The sequence below is a fragment of the Mirounga angustirostris genome, unplaced genomic scaffold (assembly GCF_029215605.1).
Source record: "Mirounga angustirostris isolate CCGP_5_RB_7025 unplaced genomic scaffold, mMirAng1.0.hap1 SCAF_6, whole genome shotgun sequence".
Lineage (NCBI taxonomy): Eukaryota > Metazoa > Chordata > Mammalia > Carnivora > Phocidae > Mirounga > Mirounga angustirostris.
Window position 1 is genome coordinate 14,313,886 of NW_026991714.1, and position 13,242 is coordinate 14,327,127.

The following is a 13,242-nucleotide window of genomic DNA, read 5'->3' on the forward strand; positions in this document are numbered from 1 at the left end:
TGCCCATGTTTACTTATTTTTCTTCAGTGAGGCACAAAGTCATCCAGTGCCTGTCTGGCTCTCACTTGCCCCAGAGCTGTGTTTGTGGAGCTCAGTGTACTACAATGGCTGTCTATTAGTTCTTCTTTCAATGTTTGGTAGAATTCACCAGTAAAGTCAGATGGTCCTGGGCTTTTCTTTGTTGGGAGGTTTTGTGATTACTGCTTCAGTCTCCTTACTAGAAATTAGTCTGTTCAGATTTTCTAATTATTGTTTGAAATTGGTAGACTTCTGTATTTCTAGGAATTTATCCATTTCTATAGTATCTAATATGTTGGCCTGTCATTGTTTACAGTAGTTTCTTATGATTCTTAGTATTTCTGTGTTACCAGTTGCAATGTCTTCTTTTCATTTCTGATTTTATTTATTTGAGTTTTCTCTGTTTTTTCTTAGTCTAGCTAAAGCTTTGTCTGTTCTATCTTTACAAAATCTAGCTTTTAGTTTCACTCATCCAGTTCTATTATCTTTTTCCTCTATTTCATTTATTTCTACTCTAATTCTTTCTGCTAGCTTTGGGCTTAGTTTTTGTTTTTTTTTTTTGTTTTCCTATTTATAGTTCCTTAAGGTGTAAAGTTATTTATTTGAGATCTTTTTTTCCCTAATATCCTAATATAGGATTTTATCACTGTAAACTTCCCTCTTAGAACTGCTTTTGTTGTGGTAAGTGTTCGCATGCCCATTAAGAACTTCCTCTTTGCTTGCTATAGTCCTATAGGTCTCATTGGCACTCAGAGCTAGATGTTTTGGGGCCCCATCCGAGGGTGGGACTCCTAAAAGTTGGGACACTAGGTATGTGTTCCAAACCCTTTGCTCCTCGGGAAGAAATTGGGAGTTTGGGGTTCCCCCCGAGTATATGGCCTAGTGCCAAGGGTGGGATTTATGGTGAGAATGTGTCTCAGCCTTTCCTACCTACTTCAATGTGGGTTTCTTCTCATCTGCCCAACACGTAGGAGTCACTTAACTAGTTTCTGGATTTCTCTCAGAGAAAATTGTTCCACGTGTAGCTGTACAATCGGTGTGTCCATGGAAAGAGGGAGTTCAGTAGCCTCCTCTGTCACCATCTTCATTCCTAGCAGCCCCTTTCTGGTTAGTGAACATCAGCAGGAGTTTAAAGTCACAGACTAAAGTCACAAGTGGCCAAGTTGTTTGTTTAGGCATTAGGGTTCCTTCAAAAATGTAATGGGTTTCAGTTGTGTTTATGGTTGCAATTCCTTGTGTGGAAATGGCTACTGGCCTTGATGTTCTTCCTATATCCTTACTTAGTTTTTAGCTTAAAGGCTTCTGCCCTGAGGCCATGTGAAAAAATGACCTCCAGAGGGCAGGTACCTGTCTTTAAGAAACCTCTAGTAAGCGGGTTCACCCTGTTTGTCAGAGAAATCCTACAGAGAGGCACTCTGAGGGAGATCTAGACCAGAGCCCTAGCCATGGTAGTCATAGCCCCATTCAGTCTAGCGTCCATGCCTGTTTCCACATAGGAGTTGCAAACCTGATTTTCCCACCTGCAGTTCCCTAATTATGAGTCTTTCCTTAAACTTGAATTGTAAGCTGTAGGCTGAATGTACCTGTTTTAGCAAATCTGTATTTTCATCCCTTTCTTTAGGCCTGCCCCTTACCTGGGTAGAGGAAATGAAGAAGGTGCCTTGTAGACCTTCTACAAGTTTCTTTTGGGGAGACACCATAGGATACAGCTTTATGGGAATTTTATTTTACACTAACAAATAAGTACACAGTTATTTGCACTACACACACATACACACACACCCAGTCCCAGTTGAGTTAGTACCTTTCTGGGTACTAGCCACTTTCTCAGTCAGTTTAAAACTGACACATTTTGCTTCAGTTTGTCTCTTTCATTGTCTTGGGGAGGAAACCCAATATCTGAAATTTTCCTAACATTTCCTTTAACAGGAGAAAGTTATATAGATTTCGAGGTAAGTGCGGACATAGTTTAGTTTCCCCAACTTTCTTGTCCAGATAATTAAGTCCATACTTTCATTCAGCCTGCTCCCTATTATAAAGTCAGATACATAAAACTGACTCTTGCTGCCACATTCGGTGTCTCATAATAGAAAAAACGAGGTATTCATACCCTCAGGATATGCAAATAGTTTCCAAGGCAATCCTGGTCACCAAGAGTTTTAAGGAAGTCAATTTCCAGATTCCTTTGCATAAATATATACCTCCTTCTTTTTTGAAATCATTAGCCCTGGTTATTTTGCTGATTCTTATTTTTCACAATTGCCTCTCTTTCACTTTGGAAAAAAAAGACACTCCCCCTCCTCCCCCACCCCCGGTCCTACTCTTACTTTGGTACATTGCTTCACAGTGTAAAATCCTTTTGGATTCCAAACAGAGGGACATTCCAAATATTGTGCTGATATTGATGTTGACAGATTGACTCTAATGACCAAATCACAAAGCCTTTTGCAAATTAGGTAGATAGTTTCTAAGTCTTTGTTTTTAGCAGCTGGTAGATTATTAAAAATACTGCTTAATCTAAAAATCATTGTGTGATTTTTGGCATAAATCTCTGAAGGAGTTCAATAATCAAATGACTGCTCTAACCAGATTCTTTTTATTTCCACTCCCAATTTATGTGAACAAAGTTTCTGAGCACTCAAATCGATAAAAATAAAAAGTATGAATAGAATTGATGCTAAAAAGGGCGCCTGGGTGGCTCAGATGGTTAAGCGTCTGCCTTCGGCTCAGGTCATGATCTCAGGGTCCTGGGATTGAGTCCCACATCGGGCTCCCTGCTAGGCGGGAAGCCTGCTTCTCCCTCTGCCTCTCTCTCTCTCTCTGTCTCTAATGAATAAATAAATAAAATCTTTAAAAAAAAAAAAAAGAATTGATGCTAAAGGGTAATATTCATCAATGGCTACATGAACTAGTTTGGGGGAAAAGATTTTTTATGATGCCATTCCTAATAAAATTGTATTATTTTATGTTTAGGACTATCAAAATATATTTATGCTAGTTTCATTAATTAAATACTAATGATAACTTTTTCAGATCTTAAATAACTGTTATCAACTAACTGTAGTTATCAGTGTTGACTGACCAATAAATTCATCAAAATAATTTATTAACTCTAGTTTTATAGTCACAGAAATTTAAGAAAATTAGATAGATAGATAGGTAGATAGATAAGACACACATTATAGTTGTAGAGGAGTATGGCAAGGTTACTGATAAAAGGCTTTCGAGCATAAAAATATATTACATTAGAATAAACTTCTATGTGACAGTGATATTAAAAATTCATGGAGTTCAAGTACAAAAATAAGCCAGGTAAATTTTCAACTTTTAAAGAAGTGGTTTTCATGGTGTTTTGTTTTGTTTTGTTTTCAAATGTATTGATGGTGGATATCAAATCGGTGATGATACTTGGTTTCCAGTGTGTATATTTAAGAGTGGTGGAATGGTTTTCTTCTAAAATATTAATATATACAATTGAGAGAAAACTAATCTTTTGCAAATATTTAAATTTATGGTGAAAAATTTTAGATTTCTACCTAAAATATGTGAGGAGGGTATTTTCTTAACTGCATCAGACAACGTGTACACAAAAATGGTTGAAGACCAGTGTTGTATAGAATGGTTGCAGGAAAAAGTAACAGAAAGTTCCACAAATAATGGTTTAAACAAATTGCAGTTTAGTTTACTTACATTACCGGAAGTCTGGAAGTGTAGGCATTTCCAGAGCTATCAAGGAGGCAATGCAGCTTTAAGGAATCCTTGGTATTTTCCACAGAAGTGCCACCAGCCATTTTCTGCACCTTCTATATTCTCCCTTGACATTTTTATTTCTACTTGATTATAGTATTTATCACGATTCTCTAGAATATAGTTACTATATACATGCTTCATTTACTCTAGTATGGACCATGAGTTTGCCATGGTTGGAGACTTCATCTTGTTCTTCTTTAAGTTTCTTACAACATGCAGCACAATGCCTTACTCATCAAATCATAGGCTCTGGGGTCAAGGTTATCCAGTTCCCCTACTGGCTAGTGAGGGAAAGACACACCCCCTTCCTGATAACTTGCACAAAAGCATGGGGAAAGCACAGACTAATCGTCCTGTCATCCCTACTGCAGTTTACCTCAAAGCTGTGATAACTTATCTGAAAGAATGGCTAGAAATAGTCATTAAATTACCAAATATTCAGCAACTTCTAATTGGAAGTAAGCAACAAGTACTGCTTTCATTCAATTAACTGTGATTCTTCTAAGTCGATATGTGTTTTGCTTTAGAAGGTCACCTCGAGGGGCGCCTGGGTGGCTCAGTCGGTTGAGCGACTGCCTTCGGCTCAGGTCATGATCCTGGAGTCCCGGGATCGAGTCCCGCATCGGGCTCCCTGCTCGGCGGGGAGTCTGCTTCTCCCTCTGACCCTCCTCCCTCTCATGCTCTCTGTCTCAAATAAATAAATAAAATCTTTAAAAAAAAAAAAAAAAAAAGAAGGTCACCTCGAAAACAATCTGATACAGCAGTACTTAAAATAATTTTACTTCATAGAATTTCAGGCTTAAAAACAGATTCTAATGAGTAAGGGAAAAAATATTTTACAGGCTCCAACACAACAATGTTTAGGAATTTCAGTTTTGAAACCATGTGGTTATATGGTTGTGTGGTCAACCAGGTTTAGGGTAGGGCAGCCTAGAAATGACCAATCGAAAGAAGCAGGGCTGCTGAGCTGGGAAGTGAAAAAGGATGTTTGCAGAGTTAATAGAAGGAACGCCCAGCAGGGCACTCAATGTGGAAAAGCATACATCACAGAAAGCTTTCAGCTCAGTTTATGAGAGTCGTAGAAGTTGGTTAATAAAAGTTTGGACTGGGGCGCCTGGGTGGCTCAGTCGGTTAAGCGTCTGCCTTCAGCTCAGGTCCTGATACCAGGGTCCTGGGATCGAGCCCCATGTCAGGCTCCCTGCTTGGCAGGGAATCTGCTTCTCCCTCTGCCGCTCCCTGTGCTTATCCTTTCTCTCTCCCTCTCAAATAAATAAATAAAATCTTTAAAAACAATAAAAGTTTGGATAGTTTCTATAAAAATTATATTTGACAATAACTTCAATTATAAAAAAGACTTACAGAAATTTGGTGAACAGCCAACTTTGCTGCACACCTCAGAATATGGAATCTCAGTTTTAAAGGTGAAATAAGATGTGCTCTGTGCAGATATTGAGAAGGCTTGCAGAGTGTCTTAATTATGAAAGTGTGATTGTTAATAAAATAATACCTAACATGTAATAGTCGCATATTTATATTTTGTATAATCGTATATAATTGTACATATATTGTATAGACAGTCCAGTTGTTAATGTATGTTAGGTCTCTTTGAATAGAAAATATTTAGCCCAGATAAATGAAATATTCATCAACTGCAGAAAGGTACACAAAAAGTGACAAGAACCTCAATCCAACTAAAGCAGAGACAGAGAAGAATTTCTGAGAAATAACATGTCAAGTTTTGAAATTCACGTTTAATTATTCTGTTGACTTTCTGAAAATACAAATATGAAAATGCAGAAAATAAAATTAACATATGACGACATTTTTTTTTAAATACTGAAAGCTTCATTTTTGCAGTAACTTTCTATTCACTCTACCAGCCTTTCTATACTAACCCTAAATGGTTCCAGAATTTTTCCTTTTTTTCCAATCACTTATGAGATACCTGTTTTTAAATTGAGTAAATATGATATATTAATTGATTTTTTTAAAGATTTTATTTATTCATGAGAGACAGAGAGAGAGAGGCAGAGGCAGAGAGAGAAGCAGGCTCCCCAAGGAGCAGGGAGCCCCATGTGGGGCTCGATCCCAGGACCCCGGGATCATGACCTGAACCAAAGACAGACGCTTAACACACTGAGCCATCCAGGCGCCCTATTAATTGATTTTTAAAATGATATTTATATTTGCTTTTATTTCATTTTAAAGTATAGGACATTTACCTGAGGCATTATATGTAAATCAAAACTTATTTTAAATGCAAGTGGGTAACTACCTGTAATCCTATGATGAATTCCTTTATAAAGCTAATATTTACACTTTATTTTATCTTTTGTATAAATATCGAGTTTGCTTAAAGCAAGATTTGCCTGGATTAAAGGTTAGTTCATTGGGAATACTTTCATACTTTGAAATTTAACATCTATTGCTTTATAAAAGTAAAAGTGGCTTTAACTTCAGATTGAGATAAATAAAATATACTGGATCAATTCCTCCTCTGATTTACTGTGATTCCCTTGGGAAGTCGTTTTAGCTTACAAATATCTTAATTTTTATCTCTGGAATAAGGATAGGAACAGTCTTTTATGTAAGACATTTTTATAAGGTACTTATGTAAAATACAGAAAAATTATTAAACTAGGTGTAAAACATTTTAGGATGATGATGATGATGATGATGATAATGTTTTATTTGGATAGTATATTGTATTTTCCAGAGTATTTTCATATGCACCACTCCAGTGTTTTTACTGCCTCCCTGAAGCAGACATAACACCCCCATTTTATAGATAATTTGACTTTTGGAAAGTCACATGGTATATTCTACTCAACCAAAAGTCAATTAAAAAAAAAAAACAACAGTGTAATCAGCATCTATTATGTATGATAACACGCTAAAACTGTTGGGGGAACCTGTAAATATTACGCATGAACACTAGTGTATCTACTGACAATTGGGAATAAATAGGTAAGTTATTACAGAAATTCACAGAATAAAAGTTCACATATTACTGTATTCCACTGTGTACTCTAGGAGAAGAAAATGAATATTTATTCTAAACACCTCCTCTATTCCAGGTTCTTAGCCTTGTTTAAGCTTCCCAAGGCTATAAGAGAAGTGGGATTAATTTTATTGTATAGATGAGGAAGAAGCCAAATATAATGGAAACACTCAGATTTTTCCCTCCTACTTTTTCCTCTCCTATATGTCTTTTTTTTTTTAAGATTTTATTTATTAGAGAGAGAGACAGAGATAGCAAGAGAGAGCACGAGCAGGAAGGAGAGGTAGAAGCAGGCTTCCCCCCAAGCAGAGAGCCCGATGTGGGGCCCAGTCCCAGAACCCTGGGATCATGACCTGAGCCGAGGGCAGACATTTAACCTACTGAAGCACCTACATGCCCCTCCTGTGTGTCTTCTTTAACATTCATACAGAACGCTTCATTTCTGACACTGGCTTTTCCTCATGACAACAAGCAAGTCTCCAGGACACCAACTGGCTGTCCTGCTTCAACTCAGTTTTGCCACTCGGTACCCAGAGGTAGCATCAGATGGCACAAGTCGTGGGTTGTGGGTTGAGTCCTGCGAGACTGCCCTGCCCCCTAACGCCCCACATCTCCGATGCCCCTGCCAAGCCCAGGCTGTTACCTGTGCTTCTGACCCACCAGATACAAATTGGAGGTTCCATCAACTGCCTCCAACTTAGGACACCAGTTGGACTTTGGCTATAAATCAGAGGTCCCCACATCCTATCACCCTCCTTGAGTTTATTTAATTTGCTCACAGAATTCAGAGAAATGTTTTATTTACTAGATTACCAGTTTATTATAAAAGAATATAACTCAGCAACAGCCAGATGGAAGAGATACACACGGCCAGGTATGGGAGAGGGGGTGTGGAGCTTTCACGTCCTATCCAGATAAATGCCACTGTCCCTGCATCTTCACCTCTTCCCCTATCTGGAAACTTTTCGAACCTTGCCTTTTTGGATTGTTATGGAGGCTTTATTACATAGGCATGATTGATTAAATCACTGGCCTTGGGGATTGATTCAACCTCCAGCCCTCTCCCCTCCCCAGAGGTCAGGAATTGGGACTGAAAAATCCAACCCCCTAATCACCTAGTTGGCTCCCCTGGCGACTAGCTCCCAGCCTCAGGTAAAGTCCAAAAGCCACCTCATTAACATAACAATGTGTCACTCTCAACCCTTGGGAAATGCCAAGGGTTTTGGGAGCTGTGAGCCAGGAACCATGGAATAAGACCAAATATATCTGAGAAATACATTTTGATCATCTGAATAACGAAATAAATATTTTTCCTCTAAATCCCAGTGTTGCACCCACACTCAGAAAATGAAAGTAATTTGTCACAGTTCACCTAGCTAGTAAGTGCCGATGTCTGTGTTCAAACTTAGATCTTTCAGATTCTAAAACCCATGATTTAGCAAGCACACCAGTCTGAACCTCCTGGATTTACTTTTGCGGGTTAATGAAAGAAATGAAGGCTCCCTTGAGCATAGTTGAAGCATAGTTTTAGACTTGACTTTTTGTTTCATAGGAAAAAAATGAATGAATGAGGAGTGTCTTTACATCCTGGTCATCTGGTCCACAGAACATGAGACCCCAAGAGAATCTGGAAGACCACCTAAGCCAGTGCTGTTACTCTTCTCATTTCGTAGAATCACTTGGTGCCTCTAGTTGTTAAAACTCTGCCCTATATCTCAAGTCATTCATTTATCCATCCATTCAGAAAATACCTGTGAGGGCCTACTATGTGCTGAGTGCTCGGTCTCTAGTAATGAACAAGACAGCATCGCTGTTCTCACGGCGCACCCTGATAGAGAAAAGAGACACACACATAAGTGTGTACTTATATACTGACACACAAATGCATTATTATATAGTGAGCTAAGTACTCTAAAAGAGAACTTTTTTAAATAAAGATTTATTATTTATTGTAGAGAGAGAGACAGAGAGTGCAAGTGGGAGAGGCAGGGGGAGAGGGAGAGACTCTCAAGCAGACTCCGTGTTGAGCACAGAGCCCACCGTGGGGGTTGATCTCACAACCATGAGATCGTGACCTGAGCCAAAACCAAGAGTCGGAGGCTTACCCGACTGCGCCACCCAAGTGGAAACTCTCAGAGAACTTTAAAAAAAAAGAATTTGAACTAGACATGGAGATAAGGAAGGCTTCCTTGAGGACCACAGCCCGAGATGAAACCCCCAAGAATTAAGGGAATAGTGACGAGAAGAGCATTTCAAGCAGAAAGAATAACTGTGTGTCTGAAAGGAATGCTAGTGAGTAAGCACAGAATGTGAAAGAGGGAGTATTCGGTGAGACAGGAGGAAAGTAAGCAAGGACTGATGATGCTAAGCCTGGTGGGCCGTTTAGGGATTCTTTCTCCTAAGAGCAGTGAAAAGCAGTGGAAAGCCCCGTCAGACTTCAGTTTCCGTTTGTTTATTTGTTTGCTTGAGGTAAGGGTGTGGATAACTAAACATTCAAAATTTGAACTTCAAAACATCACTCTAGCTCTGCAGTATGATAAATGGATTCAAGTTAATAGGTACAAGAAAAGTTGTAACTTGCTGATGGTTTGAGTATGAAAAAGAAAGGTGTCCAAGCTGAGTTTAGTTGTCCATTGGAAGGTTGGTGCTGCCATTCACTGGGCTAGTGAACTAGCTAGATGAAGACTCGGTTTGTAACAAAAAGAATATTAGTGGTATTTATGTATTTGTTAAAAAACATAGTAAGCCCAGGGGTGCCTGGGTGGCTCAGTCGGTTAAGCGTCCAACTCTTGATTTCGGCTCAGGTCAAGATTTCAGGATCGTGAGATTGAGCCCTGTGTTGGGCTGGTTAAGATTCTCTCCCTCCCTCTCCCTCCCCCTCTCCCTCTGTCCCTCCCCACCCCCACTCTTGTGCACATATGCACGTGTGCGTGCACATGCACACTCTCTCTAAAAAATATGTCTATATAAATATATGTAAGCCCATTACGTGTTAACATAAATAGCATATTTTTATGAAAACTAATGACATTTTTTGCCCCAAAAATTAGAACGTGCCACTGTTTGCACCAATCACTTCAATGTCTGGCTTAATAGATGACAGCTTGGATTCATTGCTGCTTCCCCTTTTAACCTGTAGTGAGATGTTTTGGTTGAAGCATATGAAGAAAATCCAGCCTCACACAGATACGTAGTAGATAAGAAAAGGAAGGAGTATTTTAATAGCCTTTTCATTTCAGATCATTGTGGATATTCTTTGATACGATACTAAAACACAAAGAGTGGTTGTTTCTCAAAAGTTAATTATAATGTGTAATCTGAAAACATATCAATGATTTTTTTTTCTGTTCTATTAAATCTGCTCTTCTGTCTTGAACTCTGAATGGATCACTTACACATCATGATTTAGTAAATCATACATTGGTCATAGCAGGGGGGAATATATTAGTCAAGTTGTCTGGGTAACTGCGGTAAATAGTTTGTTTCTAGTTGGTAATTAATCGAGATGTCATTTACAGATTCCAAAAGTGTCCATTCCACATCAAGGTAGAATGTGACTTGCCAAAGAGCATCACCGTCTGTGAGCTTGAGAAGTGTTCCAGTAGGAGCAGAGACAAATCCTATTAATGTAGAGGCTGTTTATTCCCAGGTGTTAGTACCACAGAGGCTAGAGATTACATAGAAGTCTTAGGAAATCTGCCCTTTTAATGTGTCTTGTCCCTCTGCAGTATGGTATGATGGATGCACACTGTTGGCAAATAGCCTAATGTCTGTGCCTCATTTCTGCACCTGGAATATGAGAATAACCTTGTAAGATTTTAATGAGGATAGGAAATAATACACTGTCATGTGTCAGAAGAGTGCTTGGTAAATAGAAGTACTCAATATTATTGTTCTTGAAAAAACAAATAGCATTAATAATAACATTGGTGTCATTCTCTGTGGGCTTTTAGTGATTTATTTGCCACAGTTGTTCCTATTTCCTATTCCTTGATGTTTACGGGTCATTTTGATGCAGAATACTGCCAAAGGACTAGGCACACAGCTAATCACAACTCCCCAGATGTGAAGTTGAAAAGGTATCCCCAGATGGGTCACTACTGAGGATCCAAGGAGCAGCTGAAGCAATGTGGGTGGGTCATCCAGGGCAAGGACAACACGACAAGGGAAGGTGTCAACTGTGCAGCGACTTCTGTATTTTGAATGTTGTTGTTGAACTTGTTCTCAGCCAACCCAAGTTGTTATCACAATGGAAGGAACAGGTTCAAGTTACCTACCTCCAGCTGATGCTTTGTGTGATTGTTCCTGGGGGCATAGCCAGAGGATATAATATTCTGGTATTTTTAATGTTTTTTAAAACTCCAGCAATCCAAAGGTCATAATTTGTTGTAACGATGCTATAATTAAGTTGTGGTAAATGGTAGCATTTGAAGATTTTATAACCAGAATTGATTCATAAAATGAATACAGTCCCAGCAGTTTATGTTAACATAATTAAATGGAAATGTAATTCTGAGTTTGCTTATTAAATTGAAAATTACTGGTTATGAGCACTCTTACAATTCTGTCAAAATTGGTGTAAGTCTAGAATTACATGAAACATCCATTAAAATAAAGCATATTTAAGGCTCCGTTGCTGGTGGCGAATACATTTCTTAAAGCACATGCAGACTGATCACGTGAGAGCATGTGCTTTTAGTTAGGTTCATGCTAACTCCTTTTCTCTTTCCTCTGCAGCCATTGGTTTAGCCCTGGCGCTAGGACAGAGCATGGCCAGGTAAGGAACATTCTAATCCAAAAGGAAGTTTCTTAGTCTCTTTCAAATATTTAACTATCTCCCTTCAAGGTAGTAGATCAGCTCTATGAGAAAAGATACAAATCCCAGCTTATTTAAAAAGGAGTTGATTGTGCCAGTGCTTAATATACTAACCAAATGAATCATCCTCAGTAATCATCAGAATGCTCCCTTACCACCACCTTCCCCTGTCATGAATGTCACCTCCACAGGAAGGCTGTGGGATTCACTTGTTTATAGGACTTCACAATTTATATTTGTTTTTCACAAAGTTAAGGTAGCAAGATAGTACATATGCTGAAGAAATTAATTTGTATTAAATAAGGTCAGCCAGCAAGAGAATATTTTTATTTTTGAAGTTTAGAAGGTGGTAATAGTTTCTTACAAGTTTATGTTATATTTTTCCATGATTTTTTTTTATTGCTTTACTAGTATACATGGCAGCACAATGACTAGTCACCTTAACAAGACCTTGACATTCATTTTAGTGACCTTTACATATAAAATGAGTCCTTTCTTTCTTTTTCCCTTGAATGTATTAGTTTTCTCTCTGCAGCATGCTATGGTAATTTCGTCTTAAGTTTTTGATAAGTTTTAAAGCATATGCATTTTAGACTTGGCATCCTTGTTGGTTTTTTTCATTATGAGTTATAAAAGTTATTAAGTGGGCCAAAAATATGGAATGTAAAAAATAGCTTTACATACATGAGAATGAAAAACCTCACATCAACAGGGATCATTTTCTGCAAAGGGTAGGTAGGTAGGTAGGTAGGGAAAGAGGGGGCTGTACTTTGTAATGGTAATTGGTAACATTAATATATTCGTGATGTTTTATTTCTTAAGCTGAGCCACAGTTGGTTGGTATACATAGTTCCTTTTACTTATAAAAGGAAGGTGCTAAATACTTCATTATAAATTATACTAATTTCTTAATACACATGAGCCTAGTTAAAGAAAAATATCATGTAAATTCAGCTTTAATGGTATTTTGTAAACTTGCCCTTTTCCATAAGAGTGATTTTCCCCTTTAAAGATACTTCTTACATTAAAAAAATAATATGGACCACTGTTTCTAAAGAATAGATTATCCCAAAATACAATTTTTTAAAGCTCCTTTCACCCTTTAGAAATACTAAAGTCATGTTATAAAGTTGTCTTTTGTATCACAGTATAACTGGTTGCTTCCAGCCAAGCTTTTTTTTCCTGAAGTTAACAATCAACCAATGCTAATATCAAAAAGAGAAGAAAGTTGAGCAGTTCTTTATTGTTTTTAATTTTCAAAATCTTTCTGACCAATTTTTGAATCTGCCTTTTGTTTAAACTTTGATACATGATTTCAGATTTCTGTCTTTAATGTAGGTCATTAATTAATGAGTACAGTTGATTCTTTTTATCTACCATAGCTATGTTCTATAAAGTCGATGTGAACACTAAAGTAGCAAATACCAAAACACTGCTCCTAGGGAATTACAAGGTTAGGTTCCTGAGAGGTCACAGCATTTTCATTTATTGATCAATACATATTCTTGTTTGATGTGTGTTTATGTTTAATGATACCTTATTTAATATATATATATCATTGATTCTGAATACCTGAAGAAAGCTTGTTTAATGCACGTATTTTCTCTGTAAGGTCCCTGACAGTCTTGCACTTAGGAACACTTCAGCACCTCAGCTC

General features: G+C 37.8%; 1 protein-coding gene across 7 annotated transcripts in view; it reads left to right on the forward strand.

Annotated features, from left to right (window-relative positions):
- GPATCH2 (G-patch domain containing 2) overlaps positions 1-13,242 on the forward strand; it is a 210,649-nt gene that overhangs the window by 111,782 nt on the left and 85,625 nt on the right. For 5 of the 7 annotated variants that reach the window (XM_045876885.2, XM_045876883.3, XM_045876888.3 and 2 more), the window contains exon 7: positions 11,507-11,546. The exons of the other annotated variants lie outside the window; for them this stretch is intronic. In XM_045876885.2, the coding sequence (XP_045732841.1) occupies positions 11,507-11,546 (40 nt within the window). The remainder of the gene's footprint in view (positions 1-11,506; positions 11,547-13,242) is intronic. 7 annotated transcript variants of the gene reach the window in all.